The following is a 23,681-nucleotide window of genomic DNA, read 5'->3' on the forward strand; positions in this document are numbered from 1 at the left end:
CCCTGCCCTCTCTCACCTCCTTAGCTCTCAGGGATAAGTAGGCAGTATCTCACTTTCAGACAATAATATTTCTATTTAGCTTCAAATCAGCACCATTGCCAACCACTTCTTGCAATTTATTTGAAGCTTTGCTGTGACTTCACCCCTCCTGATAGCAGCATTCTCTTTCAGTACAAAATAAACCTATAATTGAACTAGTTTTATGTGCTACCTGCAAAGTCATTCTGACTGGTTAAAAGACAGATATGGGCAGGTGCCAAAATTTACCCCAATAAATGCCTTAACCATGTCCTTCAGACCCACTGGAGAGAAAGAGTTTTCAAGACCAAGCTAATTATGTGTTGGAATAGGGAAAATCTCTTGCCAGCTTCAAGGGGTTTATGCTCACAGGATGGTCAGCCTCCTAAAAGCCCAATCAGAGTGATTGTAAAATGTCTTTGAAATGAGCTCCTGCCAATGCTGAAGGCTGCAATTTGTTTCCACAGAAACCTTTAACATTCTGGCAAAAAAACAAACAAAAAACCCCCACCAAAACAAAAAAAACCAAACACAACAACAACCCCCCCCCCAAAAAAAAAACCCCAAACAAACAAACAAACAAACAAACAAAAAAAAAAACCACCAAAAAAAACCAAACAAGTAAGTGCATGTGAAGGCAGAACTTAAAATTCTGGGTGTCGACACTTTATTTGAACTGCACCTCATCAGTACTGGCACAGGCTAGTATACTATAATCCTGTTAATACTGAATCTCTCCTTACAGGTTCCTTACAGGGCTTACAAGAAATAAGGAGCTTCTGGCTTTCCAAAGACTCAGTAAGAATCAGAGATTCAGGGCATTTTACCTCACCCAGTGCATGAAATTTCTGAAAAACACTACTTTGAAGAGAATTGTGTTATATATAAAAAAAAAAAAATTATAATCATGGGTATTTTAGCATGACTGTTTATTCCATTAAATCCCACTGCCTGACAGACTCAGATTTGATCTTTTTCTTTAGAGAGATGACTGTGTAAACTACAGGTGCTGAGTTTGCACATGAGATATCTATCTAATGTAAGAAACTTTTAAGCACAGAGAGGTATTTGCATAGTCACCTTCTAACATCTTTGTATATTCTTGCAGACAGGTGGTTGGAAACGTGAGCATTCAAATTTATCTGCCCGACCAGGCTAGAAAAAGATGCAGGCCTAGATTCTTTTGAAAGCATGACTTAAACATGCCATGCTTAGATCTTTGAAATGCACTGTTTCTCCCTATTTTGAATTGTGAGCTGGTTTCCCTTAACAAAATCGGTTAAAAAAACCTAAACTCAACAGGATAAACAGGAAAATGAACGCTTTCCCCCTAACCTCTTCACACACTCCTGCTTCAACCCAGAACAGACAATGCATTTCCCTCAGGTGGAATTTGCTCTTTGTCTTACGCTGTCTATTTAGCTCTTTAACAAAAAAGTACTAGTGCAGAATCATAAAGAGCTTAGGAGCTCAGGTATACCTCAGAACAGACCTTAACATGACAAGAACTAGTGAAATAATTTGGTGCAGAAACAGATCAATATTTAAGCATCACATGCAGGTATTTTGCTATAAAGAAATGTTACATCAGGTCTAGCAGGGAAAAGAAGAAAGGAAAAGGACTTTTGTATGGTTTTGAAGTACCATTCCTGGTTCTAAATTTCAGTAAATATGCGTATATCTTTTCCCAGTAATGAAAAAAAAATTACATTTCTACAAATCTGGGTTTCTCAAACACACTTTTTAACTAAATGCTATAAAATTTAATATATTCCTTAATAACTGATAGCTATATTTTTTACACTTAGTTTAATTCACAGTGTGGTTCAGATTGTTTTTTGGTTTGTTTTCATGGAATGCACTTGTGCTATCTTTGAACACAGGCCAAAGGTACAGTCCCAAAAGAAAAACCTGAAGAAAACACCAGCTACTTGAGGTAAGAACACATTCCTCATTGACTGAGAGAGATAGCATGAGGGTCAGAAGGCTATTTGAAAGAATTCTTTCAAGGGATTAAGCAATGAATTGGTAAATTATAGATGTGCAAGATTCTGCTGTGACAAAATAATTCTATGTAGTTTTATCACAGTAGTATTAAACTAAATAATTTTATATATAAGTATTCTTTGAAACAGATCTGCAAGAGTTAACTAAAGGTACTCAATAGGGAGAGTACTCTGGAGAGGGAACAGTGTCAGGAGAGCACCAATGATTTCTTAACATGCCTGAAGGGTCAGTAGTTCACAGCAAACTATTCATAATATGTGGCTGACAGATGCATAATCTCTCTGTTTTTTTTTCCATTACATAATCACTGCTTTTCCTCATACACCATTCCTCAGCTGAAACCTGCAATACAGTGAAATGTGAAAATACTGGAGAACTCATTCCGAGTTTTTAAATTATATGTTCACACAACTAAAGACCTTTTCCAGTGAAAGATTTCTAGGGAATTTGGATTGGCCATATAACCAGAAATAACTGCTAAACAAGGCCATATGTATTCATCCAGCTGTACTTTCAGTTTTAAGTCTTGCTGATAGAGAAAACACAAATGGTAAGAGGGTTCATTTGATTATGCAGAAGTCAATTTGAAGTAAACAATTTATGAAACATATCCAACAAGCTGCAAGCAATTTGTGGAAAATATAAGGCATAGAGAAGGGAGGGGCACAGCTGCCTTGTTATACAGCCACTGGCTTTGTTTGGCATCACTGGCTGAAAAAAAGCCGGGTATATCTGATTGCTGTCACCACAAAAGGTAAAGGAATCAGAATGTCAAAAGTACCTGTTCTTTACAGCTTTATATTGCTAAACTTATCAATATTAACAAATTAATACTTGAGGCACTGGCACTGGGACTAAAAACCAATGCCTGTAATCCAAACATCTCCACAATTGCTCCTCTGAATATAACACACATCTAAGTCTAGATAAAAATTCAGATTCCCTAATTGTATTAATTTTATAATTCTCTTAAAAATTACTAAAAATATCCTTTTAAACCCGGGAGCTGCACCTCAAATCTGTGAACAAGCAAACCAGTGAAGTAGGATCTGAAAGTATCTTTATGAACAATGTACTGAGAGCTGTTCTGCCACAATGCTCTGCTCCTACCACACATGATTTACTTTGAAACTCTCCATGTCCTTCCAGATTTGCCCCAGTACCTGTTGGCAGCTAAAGAGTTCCTAGTACAGGATCTAGGTGTGAAAAACTTGCTTCATTCCCTAATCCCACCACACACCAAACTGCCTCACTCTGAGATCTGTCTGTGGCTGTTCATGAAAATATTTTAAACTTTGATCAACTTGTACCAGTCCTGGCTGCACTGTCATGCTACCAAAGATCAACAGGAAGCTCCTAAATCAGACATCTAGTGCAAGGAACCCAGCTGCCTGGATAAACCTTTCTGGAACCAGCAGACAAACACTTAGGACTGGAGCAGCTGGCTCTGTGAGATTAGTTACACTAGTGTAAAGAAGAATAAATAATATGATTTTAGAGTGATAACTCTGGGGCCGTTTTGCACAGAGGTAAATGAAAACACTGCCAGTAAGGCAGCAGGAAATCAGACTTGATTTCCCAAGTGGTGCTGCACCTTCATATAATAGATATCAGAGCATAAACGGCCAGTGGTCTTTTACCCTTCAGGAAGGCAATACTAAGGTTCTTTCGGGGCCTTCACTGCTGTAAACAAAGTGGTGAGACAACTTGAGCAAACATTTATAACATGCAGAGTTGTCACTCAATTATATGCTTGAGTTGCACTACATATTGAGTGACACTAATTGCACTGAAACTGGAATATACTAATACATACATCAGTTACAATTTCATTTCTGTGCACAGCGTTGTTGAATAATTTCAGTGTGATTAAATGTTAAGTTGTCAAGGCATGGATTTCCTAAAGAAGTTGCATCTAATACAGTAGATGCCAAAATCACAGAGAAGTATGTCTCATTGTGGAGACAGACCTACTACCCAGTATCTCTTAGTGCAAGACTGTAATTCACTGAGGCATATCCCTGAATTTGGCACTCTGTCGTTTCCCAGTGTATTTCATGGTTTTGTGGAAAACAAACACAACATGGAAAGGCTCTCTGGTGGGGTTTTGATTGTTAAAACACAAAAGTGGGTTGCAGGAAATGCTTTTTCATTTCTTCTTGCACAACAAAATGCTAATTGAAAGACAATAGGGAAGAGCACTAAAACAAAGGAGAGAAACACAGTAACCCTGAATGAGAGGAAAAATGGAGGGAAAGAAAGATGGTCATGAAGTTAAAGAGAGATCTTGGGAGTCTGCAGAAGGAAGAGCAAAGGATACCACAGGCAAGTGAAAGAAGGACCAAGAACAGAATAACAAGGATGGCAGAGAAATAAACGAGAAATGAAAGGGAGATGGTTGGAGAAGGTGGGCAAGGAACAAAGGTCCTGAAGCACTGAAGGTGTTTAAAAAAGTCTTGCTGGAGGAATATGTAAGGCTCCTAACTTTGTCATCACCAATCATATTTCTAGCTGGAAGACATCCATGAAACTCTCATTGTATTCGTTACAAAAGGAAAAATTAGTTAGTCTGCAAGGGTTCAACCTGTCTGAAGAAGAAGAAATTAGGGTGATCATTTTAACTTACACATCAGAAGCAGAGTTCCAGAGCCTGGAACTTCATTTGAATTACCTGGATAGAGCGGAAACTTTTCCTCAGAAATTAATCAAAGGACCTAGTTTGCCATTTTGCTGTCGTATAAATCTCAGAATTATCAGGTTAACCTCGGTGTCAATCAGAAATTTACTTCCCTTAACATATTACCAATCATTCCAAAACACCCCTAGAGTATATACAGGCATATCTATATCTAGATATAAAATAGAGGCTAATCTGCAATAATATAATTATAAGTGGAAAATAGAGACATGGTCTATAAGCAAGAAGTAGTAGCAGATCAAGAAAATATTTATTAAAAAAACCAAACATACAGGCATAAAGCCACAGGCCAAAAATCTCCCATCTCCATGCTCTAACTCTTAAAAGATAAGGTCAACAAGTGTATGTGCCTGTGTGCTTGTAGGGGCAGATAAAAGGAGTATTACTGCAAAGTCTTTATATGAAGAAATATTAAATTAATAAAAATAGGTATGATATTCTCAAGTTCCTTCTTCTAAAACAGTTCAGAAAATCTTTCCTTTTAGCTTTTGTCTCTTCAAGACTTTTCTGCACTCATTAAAATGCACTTTTGAAATGAAATGGCTGATCAAAAAGCATGTTTTCTCTTCCCAGAATGAAACAGGTTTGCCTGGCTTTTGAACTCATCTTTCAGAACTATTAAAAAGGTTATTACCAATCTTTTGGACAGTACATCTGAAAAAAAAGTGATAGTTAGCTTTAAATCTTCTGAAATTACTTTAATAAGCTAGGTCCATTATATTGAAATTTTGGAATGCTGAGCATACAGAAGGCATAAAAGATTTTCAGCATTTTTAAAAATTGAGGGGATATATTTGTTCAAACAGGCTTGCATTGCTCTTAGTTTCTCTTTCCTTTTCAAATGCACAATATATACAAAAAGAATTGACAGAGCTCAAACATGAAGCAGTAGAGTTTGGGGTGGTTTTTTTTTTAATTATTTGAGGGGGATGTTTTTGGCTTTTTTTTCTTTTTTTAATAACTAGCCATGAACATAAAGGGAGACTGAGCTCTTTTGATGGAAAAATCTTTGATAAAGTGGCAAGCTAGAACTAGTCGTTATACTTCTTTGCCTTCTCTTGGGACAAACAACAATTTATATTCATTCTTCCATTGTCTTAAGAAGCCAACAAATAAAGTAAAATAACAATTCTATTATATCACTCTATTATATCACTCTTTCAGCAATTGACTAGAGCCATAGTTGATTTAATACCTCTGAAAAACAAGAATTCAAGAACATGCATATTTTAAGAGCATCTGATACTGGCTTTCTATGGGCCAACATTATTTACCAGCTCTGTCTAGGTGCTATTATATTGCCTGTACACATCAATACAAACCTATTTCATTGAGCACACAATTCAGCTTCAGGAAAATCTACTGTGAAATGATGGTTCCCTTGATTAATATTAGCTCTAGTGTAAGCTGCAATCTAGCAAAAATAATCATGCATTACCACCATCCACAGAATTGGTAGTTGGGGCAAGAGCAATGCATTGTAAACAGCAATACATTAATGCTCTCAAAACTGCTGAAACAGTGGCACATTTTATACTCCTTACCCACATTATAGTCTGACTTCCGTTAGCAGAAAGTGTCATGTGAAAAGAAAATAGATATGCTAAAACCAGAAGCCTAGTAAGTAATTCTGCAATCATCAAAACCGATAGTATTTACTGGTAGTACAACAAGGTGCTTGTCTGAAATATTTCTACAAATAGAAACATTCAGACTTGAATAAAGACTCACATCTACCATATATTTTCCATACAAAATACGTAAATACAAGTCCTTTAGTGCTGTTTTATTATGGAGGCCTGATGCCAAAAGATATCATCCTGTTGCATCTCTTGGATAGAATTTCTTTGTGACTATTCTCATAAACCATTTGCATAGTCAATCAACCTAATTTCCCCCTGAATCCATATTAAGAGCTCTTAGAAACTGAAAATTTAGAAATATTCATATGATTTACTTGCAAATATCACTCACATTACTGAAATTTGTTGCCTAGTTTCATTTGGTCTTAAACACTCAAAACCAATCCATGCAAACATAGGCACATCACAGCTGTCTATCATACCTCAGAAAGAAATTTCTTGACCCCTTCTTCTCCCCCCTTAACTTGTCCCAAGTGAAATCTTGGCATGCTACATCCTTCACACTACTCTGAGCTCACAAGTAACAAATAGTACTGAAATCTTCCATATTCCCCAAGACAGGACATGTAAGACATAGGATTGATGCTCCCTTGTGTTAAAGACTGTTTTATGTGTGGTGAGGAGATAGGATGAGCTGACGCCAATGGCATTGGATTTTTCAGTGTCAGCCCCATCTGCTCTCTGCCTCAAAGCTGGGCTGGATCAGGTCAGTCCCTGTGAGAACCACAGGTCTGCCAGAGTTCACTTTAGGAGAATATGCCTGGTGTCAGCCCTAGGAGGCTGGTTCAAGCACAGCTCCTTCCATCTGCACCCTGTTATCAGGGCTTCATCAAAAACTGGTCTTAGTAAATTTTCTCTAAATATTTAAGTAAACCCAGTAGACTTGAAAAGTGAGCATATTGTCTAATGGCTAAACAGCCTCAAAGGGTTCTGAACACAGTACATTAGAGCATTGAGAAAATCACACTTGATTTCCTATTCTTTGATTTCAGTGAAGCCATGCAAATTATAATTGAAGCCAGACAAAACTAAATTCCACCTGCAATACGGCTGCCATGACTATGTGAGCTCAAGATGTTATTTAATAACTACACCTCCTCTTTTTTTCCTCTCACTAAAATGTGTACATGAATTTGAAATACAGAATAAACTATCAAGAGCTTCCAGCCTGGATATTTTTGGACACAGATGGTTTTTCTAAGCAGATTGCTTCTTCTGTACTATGGATATGAAAGCATTTTCCAGATAAAGATTCTTATGGAAAACCAAATCTAGCCAGTTGAGAGTTTAATTTGACATTATTTGACTGGCCATTTAATTTTATTTACTTAATTTATCAGCTCAAAAGAAACAATGACATGAAAAGCCATATTGGGAATTATCAAGCAAATAAAATTACACTTGAATTAACAAGCTGAAATTAGCTAAGTGATTTGTTGTGCAACTAATCACAAGCTTGATGGAGTCAGCTTATACTAATTTCTCAGCCTCCAAACCATTAGCACCACTAAAATTCTACATACTGGGAATTTGCTGGATCCTGTGCACGACCACAAATGCATCTGAAAGTCCCACTTTCACTGGGTGGTTGGTTGAGCTTATCTGTGTCACAGCGACAGGAATCTAAAAGACAAAACAGGAAGATATCATTGAAATATTGAACTAGAATAAAAAGATTAAAAACAAAAAGCACTGCCAAAATGAACATTTAACCAGTATAACTTAAAAGTCCTAAATAAATATTTTATGCAACATAGCACAATAGAACCAAGAATTACTCGAAGATATAAATTACTGGTTTTACTCTCTATTTTATCTCAGTTTTCTTTGCATTGTTTTCACGTGAACCCTTAGAGGTAGAGAAATTGTCAGTGACAAAGCAGAAAACATAGTAATTTCCAGTAATTTATTTCCCTCAACTGAAGGAAAAGTGGGATGATGTGCCAGTACACTCAAGGATGAGGAGGCAATACCTCCTGTCTACTGTTGAACACAAAAACTGTGAAAGTTCAGCTTGGGATGAATATTTTAAAACTTATGGCTTAGTTAACTTGCACTGAAAACTGTGTGAATTTTTATCTGTAAAGAGTTCTGACAGAATGATAATAATATTTATTATGTTCTCGAATAGCAGGAAAATGGTGTTGTGGTAAACATGGAAAATTCCAGATGCTCAATTGTCAATATCTAGAGGAAGAAATAAAAACATGTAGATAGTCATAGACCATTGCAGCTTTATGTTACAGAGCTATTGACACTGGGTAACATGGTTGCATGAAAACAAATGTCAGGTTTGATTCCATTCTTGGGACAAGATTGCAGCTTTGGCTGATACTTTTATATCGACATAATAGGACTGAAATGTTTTGAGATGTTTGATTTAGCGACATGTAGCATTTCTTCAATATTAATATAGTTAAATAGATTGACAGGTCACAAAAAGCAGCCATCACTGAAGAAGCAGCTCAGACTGACAGTGTGCCTTTACAGCATTCAAAAGTTCTATCCAAGACTGAGAAAGAAACATAAATTTACTGCCTAGCAGTTCTCCAGATGGCACTAGCAGAGTCAAAATAATGAAATGCCTGGATCAATTAGCAAGGCTAGACATTGCAAAAAATGCAACGATATAATACAGACAAAAAAAAGACTGCAAGGTAGAGTTTGGGGACTGGGGTGTAGGAAGAAGCAGTTTCAGAAGGAATATGAGCATTGTAGTGGATGAACAACTCCAGCTGTTTGAGGGGACATCTCAGCAAGAAAACCTAATTGATATGATATTTGGTTACACAAACAGTGAAATATAGACTAGATGTGGGGTGACCATTTTACCTGCACCTGAAAACTAGATCATTACTGATATATCACACAGATTTTGAAAGGATATATTTCTTAAAAAGAGGCCAAAAATTAAGAGAAGGAAGATTAAAAGTGTCATAAAAATATTTTGTAAACTTCTCCAGTTCTCAAATGCCATTAACAGAAATGTTATAAATGTTCTATCCATTTGACTTCTGGATGAAAACCTGAATAGCTGGTTAGATTACCACAAACAAGTAATACAAAAGGCAGAAATTACTTAGAGACTAAAGAGTCTTTTATTCTATTACAGAAAGATATAACCAGCAGTTGGAAATTTCATGCAGGTACTTTAGGAGTAGAATAAGCCACAGCTTTCTATGAGCAATTATGATTTTGTGCCAGTTGCTGTTTTCAGATATCTTATATTTGGATATCTTACTTTTCAAAGCTGCCCTTCAGTTAACCTGAAATTTCTAGGCTGAAGACAGATGATCTGGATCAAGTGTAAGAAACTGAGATACAAGGTCTAAGTTTAGCTAACCCAATTGGTTGCTCTGGCTTTATTTGTGTAGAACTACAAAAATTATATAGTTGGCCAGTAATTCTCACATAGCAGAAAAATGCTGAAGTAAAAAGTTGGTTATTCATCCAGTGGCTGAGGATTCAGTTCTGTCTACGTGACAATTAATAGCATGATTTCTGGCATTTGAGTTAAGCATCAGTAGTTCTCCTTGTTCTCAAAATAACTTTTAGTTTTGCTTTTCCCCAATTACATTGGTAAGTAAGTTCTGGTGAATTAAACATTGTCATAAAATTCCATTCCTTTTACTTAATTTAGTGACTGTTTTCTTCAGGGTTCTTGCACACATGATCTGGTGTGGTACACAAAAGGCTTGTGGCACGTTGTCAAAATGAGAGGAAAAAGAAAACTGGCTTGGAAATACTGCTAGAAATACATCAGCTTAAATTTGGCTTATATCAGCTGAGCTCAGATGCAATTATTGGATAATATGCCAGAAGAAGGCCAAAAGCCATATTTTCAAATTCTTCAAAATAAAAGACTCACTAAGTTCAGAAACAAGTCTATAAATTTTCTGCAGCATGAAAGCTTAAACAAAATAAGGGAATTATTTATAGTCTCAGAACACTGTAAAGAAAAGCTTACATTAACTATCAAAGAAACTGTCTTAAAGGATTTTGAGGAGGATACTCCAGACAACCTATTGAAAGTTAAGTTAGAAAAAGCACTGATGATGAGGATGCAATGACTTTCTCCTCAAAGTTAGGGAGGAAGCAGTAGTTGAAGAATGAGCACAGAGTGTATTTGGAATTGGAATTAGTAGGTGTGTGGCAAAAGATGCTGGCAAAATTGTCATCTTAACGCATAAATTGTTTCTGATGCATGAAAGGATTATACTCATTTGTATCACATGAATGTAAATCAGGAGAAGTTGCACTCTGGCCTTCTAGAATGAGACTCCTTTCTTTTCTTTCTTTTTAGTCTAGCCTTTTCACATGTTTATTGTGAATTTTTGAATTACTGAAAAATTTGCATATTTTCCTCAAAAATTATGAAAAAAGCAAGCTATTTTATTTTTTGTTTGGTTTAGTTTGGTTTTGTTTTGCTTCTGGGAAGGAGCAATGAATTCTTGCAGTACTAATGCCATAAGTGAGGGGTTTGGGTATTTTATTTTATTTTGTTTTATTTTATTTTTTTAAATTTTATTTTTTAGAAGTAAATTTATTTTCATTACAACCTGTTTCAGACCTTGAAAGTTAATAAAATTATGAATGACTCAGTGATATGTGGTACTAAAGCAGGATGCAGTAGCCAGCTTGAACAGAAAATATTTAGAAAAACTTCAAAAGAAATTAGAAAACCTTGAAGCAGAAGTAACCATGGACTTTGCCAAAATCCCAGCAGGTGTCAATACTCCAGTGCTGGGCATTCTACTGAAAGCAAGGAACTTTCAAAATAATTTCTAAAACAAATAAGAAAGTAGTAGGGTCCAGTCTAACAGAACCAGCAGCCAACAGTTTGGATTTATGTTTTAGAAACAGGCTTAGAAGCAAGAGCTTCTGTAAGATTAAAAAGAAAAAAAATTTTAGTGTAGACAGCTCTTCAAACTGAAGGGCAGCCCGTGTGAAACACTCATACAGTCAGAAATGCAGTTAAAGTAGAAGGCAGTCCACAACCCAGGAACACTCTTCTTCTCCTGAAAAACTACAGTGCCCTTATACCTGTACTTACAAAAACATATATTAATTTTTAAGGAGTGAAAAAAGGAATTGGTAGTGTGTGTACTGAGTGCCATGTTACAGGTGAAATCTTTTGCATGAGATGTCAAGATAAAATGAGCTTTTACCATATGCTCTCTGATCAGGAAACATTCCCTTTTGACAGAAAGCTTGTAGTAAACATTAAAACAAATTATGGAATATTACAGCAAAACATAGCAAGCAGACAGCTGCTGTTCTGGATTTCTCACCTGAATAACAAGATATGTCACAACAGGCTGACATGTTAAATGGTTGAGCAGAGAGCTAGGAACCTGCAAGTGATTGCTAATGGTTGGCAAAGATTTTACAGAATTACCTTCTAAGAATGGCTTTTAGCTAGAATAATGTGATCTTTTGTGTTGTACAAATCAAGAGTTTATGAATAAACTTCCCACGCTAGCACTTCGGCCATTAATGTCCATATTTTGGATTATATATCTCAACAGTAAGGAGAAGGGTATTTAGAATTTTTGCTGAATTCTATGAATCATTGGGGTCTGTAATGTAGACAGTATTTTTCATGAGACTTCTCAAATTTTATTCTTTTCAACTGTAAGGTCATATCAGAATCCTATTCTTCAAAAAGGGATAAAATCTCGGCCTCTAAACTTATTCTGAGAGAGGTGGTAAGCAGGTTGCAATTACTGCCCCACTTCAATACTGAGTCAAAGATAAGAGCCAAAGTTGCAAAATAATAATTAGGAACACAATAATTGTGTTTATATAGGGTTTTCATCGCCAGTTTCCTAAGTAGTAATTAATTAGCCCACAGGCTAAATTGCATGAAAATCAGGAGTTTTAATTTGTGTAAAATGAGCACCTCAAAGATCAAAAATCATTTCCACTTCCATATTTTTGATAACAATAAAAAGGCAAAAGTAGCATTATGGGATTATGTTTTTTTTTCTTTTTTTCTAATTTAGTTTTTTGTGGTTTTGTGGTTTTTGTGTTTTTTTTTTTTTGTTATTGTTTGTTTGGGATATTTTTTGGCTTTTATTTTTTTTTATTTTTTAATTTTTTTTAGTTTTCAGGGAAAAATAGAAAGGTTTGAATTCTTGTTACTGAAAACAGAGTATTTTCTTTCATGCCTAGCAGGGGCATCAGTTTTATTTAAGTGCTAGCACTTAATAATTTTAATTTATTTCTGTCTCCTTCTTAGAATAGAAATTCATTCTGCTACAAGCCTCTTTTAGAATTATTTTCCAAATTCACATATTGGGCAAATTTGAGCAAATATTTTGACTGTAATAATGGTTTCTGGATGACTACATAAATACAGAGTCATTATTATTTAAATGAACAAAGAGAGCCTTCTCTAATGATATTAAGAAAAATATCCTAAACAATTGACAAGACCTATGGAACCAATGCCTAATTTGTTCTGTATTAATCATGGATTAAAAAAAGAAACCAAATATTACACTAAGGAACATTAGCTCTAAGCATTAATGGGAAAAGCTATATAGAATAGTTATTTTGTTTAATAAGAAGTGGAACTCTTGAGAATTGAACTTCAGTGAAATTTAGAACATAAGAAATGAGTATTCACTACTAATACATAAAAAGTATGCCTTTGCCAAAATTCTTCTTTGTTCCTGTGTTCTGCTGGCTCTTTTGCACTGTAATGTATTTCACATGCAGTAGAGGTACACCAGTGAAATCTTCATGCCAGCTGATATTTCCTGACATATTGACCATTTGCCAGAATACTAAGAGTTGGTGCAAGCAAAGTGATATTGAAAATGGAAGGGGCATGCACTGTAAAAGAAGTAAATTGCTAAAGAAATAAATATTTTACTTGCTAAAGGACCTTGTTATATTTCAAATTGTTTTCACATTTTGAAAACTTGACCATACAGCTCCTTCTCCTAACAATTAACCCTTCTGAAAGATATTCTGACATCTCCATATTTGTCTTTTCTGATGGTTCTGCTCCTTTTAAAATTATTTTAAATTTTTGGATAAAAATTGCAAATTTCAGGTTGTTTTCTATTGGGGAAAACAACAGAATGCAGAAGATTGGGCAGGGCAACTCCTTTGGTATTCAGCAAACCTCCGCCGGGATCCTGTCTTGGTGATCAACACCAGGTTTATGAGGTAGCAAACCTAATTTGGGAGCAGGAAGAATGGGAAAAAGGGACTCTCAAACTGTTTGAATTAAAAAAAAAAAAAAAAAAAGGTAAAATTTACCTAAAGTGCATTAGACATAAAAGTCACTAGTTGTATCTGCTTTAAATGTATAATCACAGTTATTTTAAAGGTAGACCCTTTTAGATAAATGTGTGGTGTCCCCAAGACAGAGCCCCTGTGGGATGCTTGATGAAGCTACTGGCAACCTGTTTGCTGTATTTCTTACATGGTGCTCCAGCTTGGGGATATTCAATGACAGTGCCATGAAGACCTCTCAGATTTGCCATACATCACTGTCATTTTTGATGAGCTGTGGTGCTAAAATAAATGGCACCAAAAAGACAGTAGAAATCTTGTGCAACTTTTAGTCATGCACTTACACAAGTAATCTTACTGGAGTTAGTGGGGCACCTGACAACGTAACTCAGCAGCAAGAGAAATGGCTCCAGGTGGAAGGACTTCCTCAGAAAGCAATGGATTCAGCACTGCAAAGTAAATAAATTCCTAGCGAGGCTTATAAGCACCAGGACCAAGTTTAAAATGATAAGTGACATGTTTGTTCTTTTCAGACAACTTGTGTCTGATCAGTGATTGGCAATTTTATTTCATTTTCCTCATTTAGGTAAGGTAGTGGTAATGGAGTAAAGGCTGCAAATAAAGAGTGTAGTTGTCTAGAAATCTCAGTCTCAAAACCTATTCCCCAAGTAATTCTGATGAAATACACTAATTATAATGGTCTAAAATGTTTAGAAAAATCTTTTGTCAAAAAAGATTTACAGATCATTAATACACTACTATTACCACTTAAAAAAAAATCTCTTTCCTTAGTTATATGCAATAGTTTTAAAGTAATGTTTGGAAATTCCATTCAGGACAGGAATAACTCATGAGAAGGGATGAGTTCAAACATTTACCAGTAGCAAAAAGCACATTATTACATTTACAAAATCCAGTTTTCTGTCTCAAGATAAATGAACAGAACATTAATAACTCCTACCCACAAAAGCGATGTGGTTTTGGGGGAAGCTTCCAGTAATGTAATGAGAGCAAGCAGCTTGTGCAATGTAGCTCAGAAATTGTTTAACCATGGATTAGATGTCATACTTCCCTGCAATTCTAGGAACCACTTGTAAAGGAGTGGCCTGTTTACTCCTCTTTTCCTAAATGAATAATGTTTTCAACTACCTGACACTCTGCATCATCATTTTCTGTTGTGCAAAATGTATGCCAGATAGTTTCAATTTAGAGCAGTGACTTCTATCATCATATTAGATCAAATTTGCACAGGGCTAGATAGTAACAGGGAGTGCAGTGCATCTCATAACCAGGAATAGAAGTCTCCTGAAATTGTCACCATTTTAATGGCAGAATGCCTATATAGTTCTTGACAAATTTATCTTAAAACTAGTATCCATCCCTCTAGGTCTTGAAGGCAGGAAATTTTGTGCAGTCTTTAGAAGTTTTTGCTTTTCTTTAAAAAGTTTTCAACAACAGGAGATAAGCAAAGCTTTTATGCACTCTTTTGATCAAGTACAACTGAGCTCCATTGTCTTAAGCAGAGTAAAGCTTATATGAAGTAAGATTCAAAATGCAAATAAACTGCATTTTCATAGATGAAGATTCTAACCTGCACATAACATTCAGAAAAAAACCCAAGAAGACCTTGCATCAGCATGTCTTTTATAAGAAAAGGAAAGCCATGTACCTGGGCATACCAGAAGTTTCTTTTTTTCTACAATACTGATCCAGTAAGAGTATCTTGCAACAATCCCTTTCCAAGCTGCAAAGACATCTGTCTTAAGTGAAGGTATGACTGCTGCTAGCAGAAAAACCCAGATCCTGTCTAGCTTGCTAGTGAATGGCAGAAGAATGTTATTATTTCTGCTTCATTAAAGGTGCATAGCTACAACACAGGCAGGGAAAATGAGCCTGAAGGCTCACAAGTGTTTTATAGCAGAGAGAGAAGAGAAAAGAGATTTCTCCAAGTCTGGACAATTGGTTGCATCACTCATTAGAGTTTCTTACTAAAAGGAAAATAACTGAGAGTTGCATTTTGAAGACAAAGTCACAGTGTGCATGCCAAATAGATTAAAATAAAACAAGACAGAACAAAAAACCCAAACCAAGCAAAACCAAAAACAAACAGAAAAGAGGACATAATTTTGTCACTAGAGATTTAAGCTTGTCTACTTTCTGTTTCTTATTTGCATGAATCAGAGAATCATAGAATACCAGATTGAAAGGGGACCTCAAGGATCACCTGCTCCAACCTTTCTTGGCAAAAGCACTGAAATTCAAACAGGCTATAGTTTCCAGAGCTCTAGCAACTCTAGAAAAAAAAAACAAACAAAACACTCAAAGCAACAACTGGAATTCTGAAACACTTGGAGAATGCACAAGAGCCCATTTAAGACAACATATTGGTGCTATGAAGGCAAACCAAATGGCCTCTATCTGAGCAATTTTATCACCAAACAGATGGAAAACCTCAGAGCTAGCAATACAAACCAGTTATTTCTTGTTTCAAATATATGAACTTTGAAATATGTGAGTAGCCAAAAAACTACAGCTGCAGGAAATAGGTGACCTTTTAACAATAACCATTGATTCTAGAGTATTTTGAAATGGGTCAAGATTGGGTAGACTAATTGAAAAATTAGATCCTATCTTTCAAAACCCATGGGGAATTTACTAAAAGCCCAGGAATTTACTGAACTTTTAACACTCACAAACGTCCAAAAAAGCCCAGTTGAAATCCAGGATTAGTACATTTGTGTCATGTTGATGTTTTGAAGTCAATTATATGAACATCACTTTAATAATAATAGATCATTTTCATCAAAATAGTGATCTTACAAAAATGATTTATATAACTGATCTTTCAAAAATTTTCCCTCCCCCACAAAAATGTTGGGAAATTCCTGACATGTATAAAGTAATTTGTCCACTGAAATGACAATCCTCAGACCCGACTTACTTCTTTGTAGCCGAAAATGATACGCCCATCATTGAGAAGGGTGGCCTGAAAAGTGAAACTCCCCAGGTTGTAATTATCCTGCAGATGTACATGGTCCCACTGGACAACTAGTGCTGTGCCTGTGAACCCCAGAGCGGGGGTAGAGAGGCAAAAGGAAGAAAAAAATGTGAGAAATATATTAACTGATTGTAGGAAAAGTACTTCACTGCTGTTACTTGAAATGCGAACAGTGATCTGTCTCTTTCTAGCAACTTTCAGCTCTACACCTTGAAATGCCAAAGATATTACAAACACAAGTTGAAACTGAAATTCGCTTAAACCTAGACACCACAGTGCTACACAAACAGCACAACTACTACTAAAGCAAGAGTGGTCAAATATCTTGTTTGAAATTCACAAGAAATCAATTAAAGGTAGGATCCAGTAGTTCAGGTGTGCTGCCATTACTATTTCTTTGCAGTGACATTCTTTACACTCTATACATAAATCCTTATGGCTTTGAAATGTGAAGTGCTAACAGCATTCTCTGCTTAGTAAAAGTTATTATTTCAAGAATTCAGATTCTTCCTCTAACTGTGCATTAATTAAATAACTTTTTTTTTTCCCTGCATGGTACAAGCCCTTGCTGAGGTTCTGCAAATTGAGAAATGTTAGGGGTTGGCAATAAATAAATGTAGTTCAAATCAAACTCACTGAGAAGTCATAGACAGGGTAAATATTGAGTCTGGTATGCAGAGATTCAGTTGCAAGAGCCTTTTTAATATTCACAGGAGTTCACTGGCTGAAGATGTACTTACCACACTAAAAATATTTCTCAAGCAACTTGCATACCCTGTGAGCATATTTTACAGATGTTGAGGCACTTATCACCAAAACTGTGTTTACTGAAAATAACATTTTCATCTTTATATGCCTTCCTCAGAAACTTCTCTTTTTGGCAGTAATGGAAGTTTATGTGCTTTGATTCAGACTTTAATTTCCTTTCTTCCTAGAATGTTCATGATGGGTCAGTACATATTCAGCTTAATATATTTTTGAAAAATCTTTTGTTACAGATCTATGCTGCAACTGTCATGAACACATCTTGGCAGGGGTTGTCATGAAACTATCAGCATGCAAATTTTGGGTCCACACTGTACCAAGTCCACCATATTATTGTTCTTTGTGTTTTTCTGTATAGCAGATACTCATTATTTGTGCACACCGTGCATTTTTTCCTTTGTGACCACATTCATTAATTACTTTTTGAATATTTCTTTTATTGCATTAAATTTTACTTTAAATTTAAAGTTATTACCTTTATTTTAAATGTAAAGGTATAACTTGTAAACTTATTAGAGCACAATTAGCCAGAATTTCTTCAGAATTTCACTGAGCACTTCAGATCTATGTGCACCTCAGAACCCCAAGCAAAAATGGAAATCAGCTGCCACCATAACTGTTCTTTCATTCCAGAGGCTTTTATGTAGATTTGTGTGTACCTAAGTTCCTTGGAGTTAGCTCCACCAGTGAGACTTTGATGGATCCCCACACTCTGTGCTGTCCCAATACAGATGCTGCTTTATGGCAGAGCACTTACTCATGGGGACAAAGCACAGATGAGTAAGAAATAAGGCACTGAAGACACAATCTGCTCAGTTCCTTTTTACTTGTGTTAAGATAGAAAATTCTTCGTCCTAAAGCCCATGGAGCTCAAAAGATGATGCATTACACATGAAGAAGAAGCCAAAATCTCAAATAACTGTTCAGCCTTGAAATGAAAGCCATATGATCCAGCCTGGCACACCTGGTGTGAAGACTGGAAGTCAGGACTATCATGAGAATTACCAACATCTCCAGAATCCTCAGATTTTTTAAGTAAAGATGATAACTCTCTGGATAAAATATTAAATAATTTAAAACATGAAAATTATATCTTCTTCTGTTTCAAAATTCTTCATGGAAGGAGTAGGATTTTCTCATGTAAGCATTTTATTGGATTTTTTACAAACAAACATTTCAATGGCTAGATTGTAAGGAAAGGTTATGACGATGTAAAAGATACAGAATACATTTTGATAACTGATCTAATTAATAAAAATATTTCTGGAAGTATGAAATGGTTTCGAACCTGCTGGCAATTTTTGTTTAAATTCACTATAAATAAGCATACATAAAATAGCACAGATGTATCCAGGACAATTTGGAAGTCATGGATGTCATGATATTAATTCACAATACTAAACTCTCTAAGTTTTAACTGTCACTGTAGCTGATCACTAAAGGCCTGAGGTAAAGCACCAGGTGCCTTTTAACCACATAGGGTATGTTTCTAAAATATCGATTACAACTGACTTCAAGAGAAAAATATCCACACATTCAAGGGCTTTGAAACTTCTCACAGAGTTTCAAGTACAACACTGCAGCTTGCCTTTTCTTCTTTCAATCTTTTTTACAAGGAACTGTTGAGAAATCATGGGGTAGATGAGGGTATTGGATTCCAATTCTGGGACTCCATGAACACTTAGTCATTGACAGGTTTATTAACCTTATCCCTGCCCTGCTTCTGTGTATTCTTGCTATTGCACTCCACAAATGCTATTTTCATTTTAGGTAGTGGACAGATGGTATCCACTATAAATACTTTGAAGTAACACTTTGAATTTACACTGTTATATAAGACAGATTTTCCCTCCTAAAACTGATAAAATGCATTGCTAGTTTGAGTTTATGTACTTCAACACCCAGATGATATCTGCTCAATTAAGAAAAGGCATTCATAATTCTTTACTGTGTTCTAAATTAATAATTGCTTATAGATGTCAAGTCACATGTTCTATATAGCCTTTAAATTAAAAACAAAAAGCAAAAAAAAATTAAATCCTCAATGCTTTCTTCTGAAATAGTTATTTGGAAAAATAAGAAGAGCCAAGGGATACAGACAAGGACTGCTACATACCATTGTCAAAGTATCTGACTGTTGAATTTCTTGACACACTGGGGTCAAAATTTGCCATTAGGGGTGCAATATATTGAGTAGCTGTTAGCATTCGATGCACAACTTCTCCAGTATATATGAAACCTACAATAAAAAAAAATTGAGACCATTTCAGTAAATTTTGAAAAGATTTTAATAGAATGGCAGGTTGAATTAGGCATTGCTGGAGCATTAAAGGGTCATCTGAGAGAAATTAATCCCACCACAAATTTTATAGTGAATTAAATAAGAGCTAAAACTTCAGAAAAACATCTGTGATGGCTGCCAGAAAAACAAGATCCAAAATGAATAATGGAACAAATAGTTCAAGAAAGTTTTTTATAGAAATAAAAACCAGTGAAAATTCAAGGAAGAATAACTCCAGTTAAGAGCAAAATGCAAGTATGTGGCACTATGAAAATAAGCCATTTACCACCAGGCATATTCCATAATGCTTTTTTCCATACTTTCCAAAAACTTGCAGTTTGTTTTGCTCACACAATTTGTGACCTCATTTAAAGTTAGTCTAGCCCTTTTTCATATTTCTAGAGACACAGAGTTCGGGACTATTTCAGCCTAGAGGTGACAACCTTTAAAAAAAAAAAGTCAGATGGAAAGTGGAACAGATAGGACTTTTTCAGGTTTATAAGGCAAGCAACATTTCTACGACATTCTCTGCTGTGTCAGGACACACTAGTCTGTCCTATTCATCCCTGAATCGACAGTACTCCTCAGATCAATATGGGCTTCTTTCATCTGAAGTGCTCATCCAAAACCTCTTACTGATTTGGAATTAGAGTCCTTCCTTTGAAAGAAGACCAGTCATCTATGGTGAATACAGTAATTCTGCAGTTTTCTTCAAAGCCAACATCAGTGTATTTTAATGGCAAGAAACTCCTATTTTAAACAATAACTGGTCTACAAATAAACCTGTGTTGTTTAGGTTTGCCAACTCCACTTCAACTGGCTAATGGAACTAATTATTTTAAGTGCCCAGATGAAAGCTTGATTTAAAAACTCCCATTGCCCTAGAATGAGTCTTTTTGTTACCCCTTGCCTTTACGTTGATTTGAGCCGCAGACAGATCTTCAAAACTGATGTTTGCATATTACCTCTTCTCCTAGTGTTCCCTAGCAGAGGGTGTCTCATGATGTTTTTGCTTTTTCTACTTCTATTGATTCAATGACATATATTCCACCAGTAAACATCTCAACAACAAGAATAATATTAGAGCTGAAAATTTTCTAACATGAAAAATGTTATTAGAAAGACATATAAATCAAAGAAATATAATTCTTTACTGGAAAATTGTAGCATTATTTTCAACACTAATTATGCTGATTTATGTTTCCTTTTCCATTTTCAATTATATTGAGGGTCTCTCTTCCTCTACAAAACCCTTCACCCCCAAGGCCAAGAGTTCCTTTCTTCTTACCTTTAGTACCATTGCAATAAAACATGTGATAAAGTAGCCTATAAATCTAACTCTAAAACATGATTGTGAAATTCCAGAACCAAATATGAACCTGATCAAAAGTGGTATTAATGTATACTATTGAAAACTGTTAGTGTGCAACCTCACTTTCTGAACAATATCTCCATCCTGACCAGTGTGAGATGGGAGGGTTCATTAACAGATTTGTTTGATATCATATAGGAAATCTCTGAGTGCATGAAAAATTAAGTTTCTGGAGTACTTTAGGCATCCTTCTACTCCTGTACTCTTCTGAAATACACAGTTAAATGCTTGACAACTGCTCATGGAACTAGTTATAGAAGTCATAAGATGTTATAAACAAACAAGGTGGTTCTCTCTGGAGTAATTCTCCTGTATGGCTACTTATAGATAATGTTCTGTGAAGTCAGCTCTTGTGGTGGTGATAGGGGGCCTAAGAAAAAGTCAAGCATGGGGAAAATACAACAAAAGATTCAGTTGCAAAGACTTGGTATCTGACAAAGGGGTGATGTGGGGACTGAGATTTTTTTTTTTTTTCATTTAAAACATTTCTGTGTATTCAAAAGATACAGTATTTTAATATCTGGGCACTCCCTAACTACTAAATTATTTCTTAGGATTAAACTAAAACCTTTTTGTTTTGTTTTGTTTTGTTTTGTTTGTTTTTTTTGTAGCGGACACAGGGGGAAACTGCGGGCCAGATTCTTCCAATTGAATATCTAAATACCACTTTTCTCTTTTGGTAATAGGGAGAGAGAAACACCAGTTTAGAAAGAGAATCTGCCCACACATATTTGCAAGTCATTCATAAATGTGAGCTTTCAGAATATATAAGTGTGGCTGATTTTATGCTATTACTTATTTTAGGATACCCAAATACCTTGCCAAAGTATAGTCCCTGAAAGGCATTTTCACTATTTCCTGCTTATTAGTGTTTGCTTCTGAAATGTCATTCCCTTGATAAATAATCCCTTATGCTTATTTAGACATTTTCAGTAGGTATTATTACACAGAATTCCATTTCATACTATGTGCTCCTTATTATCCCTTTGGACATCTGCACACATATTTTAACACACTTGTGGGTAGGTCTATAACCTTGAAACCATTCCTCAAAAATATTTTAGAGACAATACAAACAAAACCTTTGAATCCATATTCATACATTATAATTAGCCTTAACAGTTCAGTACTTATTCTTCCCTTGCACAATCATCCTGCACTTACACAGTTTGCCTTTCATGCTTTCATGCCATTTACAGTATAAATGTCACCCTTATAACTAATAATGAGGCAGATACAATAGGAAAAGAAAAGACTCAATCGTGCTGGAACACTTAACTAAGTAAATCAGCCCAAGTAATTAGTAACCACAAAGCGTATTTCGAAGTATTTGCCGGATGCAGCTCTACTATAGACAAAAATGGAAAGCAGGAGGTGGATGATAGCTGGGAAGCAGGCAGGCCTTGCATGATGATCATTCTAATGAGAACTCCAGTCATGCATCAGAACAACTTGAAAAGGAACACAAAGTCATTTCAAATCATCCCAGAGATTCACAAGATGAAGCCACCATTGACCATGGACATTTTATCATTTCAACTATGACTTAAAAAGAGCAGCAAAAGTAAAATAAACTTTTTCTGGGACGGAATTCCACAGAAAATTGGCTTATGTTATCTGTGACCTAATTTTCTGACAATGCTTAATGTTTGTGGTTGATTCATTTAGTCAAGGAAGAATTTTTCAGACCTGCAATTTCCTGAACCACTTAATCTCTCTTTTGTGGGAGGCACTGGTAGAGCTCTTTTCCAAAACTCTCCACAAGCAGTCTACCTAGAAGCATAATATGCTCCTAAATACTGAAATGAAGACAAATAGGGATAAGTGCTCAGCATTTTTTAAGTTAAACATGTTCATATAAATTTAGCTAAAACTAAGGCTGAACTAATACTAAAACCACTTGTAAATCAAGAAGAGTATACTTCTAGTTCTCACAGTGTACAAATTTACACCCACACAAACAGGGAAAAAAATATATATTACCACTTAAGCATGAAAGCACAATCCCACTTGATGCAGGACCCTGACTTGATTTAAAAATGCATTTTATGGCTGAAGTTACCCATTCCAAAATATGCTTATCTGTTGCATGCTAACATATCAAGTTTACAAAGAAAATTTAATGTACAAGGTTGCAACACGCTGCATATCAGATTTCTGTGCTTTCCTTTCTCATATTCTTAGCTGTGCACAAACTCAGTATCACTTAGAAAGTTTTTTGACAATGTTTGCCAACAGAATGACAAAATATAGTTTCAAGGTAGCACAGGCAATGAGTCCTTTGAAGAGTGCCTAAAGAGAGTAGGATATGGGATATGCAGACAACAACAACAGAATTACCTAGGTTGATAACCATCTTGTAAGCTGCCTGACAACTAACTTGTAAGATAAACCCTTGTCTCTCTCTGTGGTGGGTTGACTTTTGCCATCTGCCCCTTGTCCACCCAGCTGCTGTCTCAAATCCCTTCCTCAAAAGGATAAGGGGACTAAAGAGAATGAAAAAATGTGTGTGTCCAGACACAAACAGGGAGAACACTTGCCAATTGCTGTCATGGGCAAGGAAGAACTGACTTAGGGAAAGTTAATTTAATTTGCTGCCAGATAAAATAGTTTTGCATAGTGAGAAAGACAGATTAAAACACCTTCCCTCC

At 35.6% G+C, this 23,681-nt stretch overlaps 1 protein-coding gene across 2 annotated transcripts in view; it reads right to left on the bottom strand.

The window, feature by feature from the left end:
* The window catches only part of PLXDC2 (plexin domain containing 2), a 249,126-nt gene that overhangs the window by 53,525 nt on the left and 171,920 nt on the right, over window positions 1-23,681 (bottom strand). For both annotated transcript variants that reach the window (XM_038128625.1, XM_038128626.1), the window contains exons 5-7: window positions 19,494-19,616; window positions 16,556-16,674; window positions 7,890-7,989 (exon numbers count right to left, since the gene is read on the bottom strand). In XM_038128625.1, coding sequence (XP_037984553.1) covers window positions 7,890-7,989; window positions 16,556-16,674; window positions 19,494-19,616 — 342 coding nt within the window. The remainder of the gene's footprint in view (window positions 1-7,889; window positions 7,990-16,555; window positions 16,675-19,493; window positions 19,617-23,681) is intronic.

This window comes from Motacilla alba, chromosome 2 (assembly GCF_015832195.1).
Source record: "Motacilla alba alba isolate MOTALB_02 chromosome 2, Motacilla_alba_V1.0_pri, whole genome shotgun sequence".
NCBI lineage: Eukaryota > Metazoa > Chordata > Aves > Passeriformes > Motacillidae > Motacilla > Motacilla alba.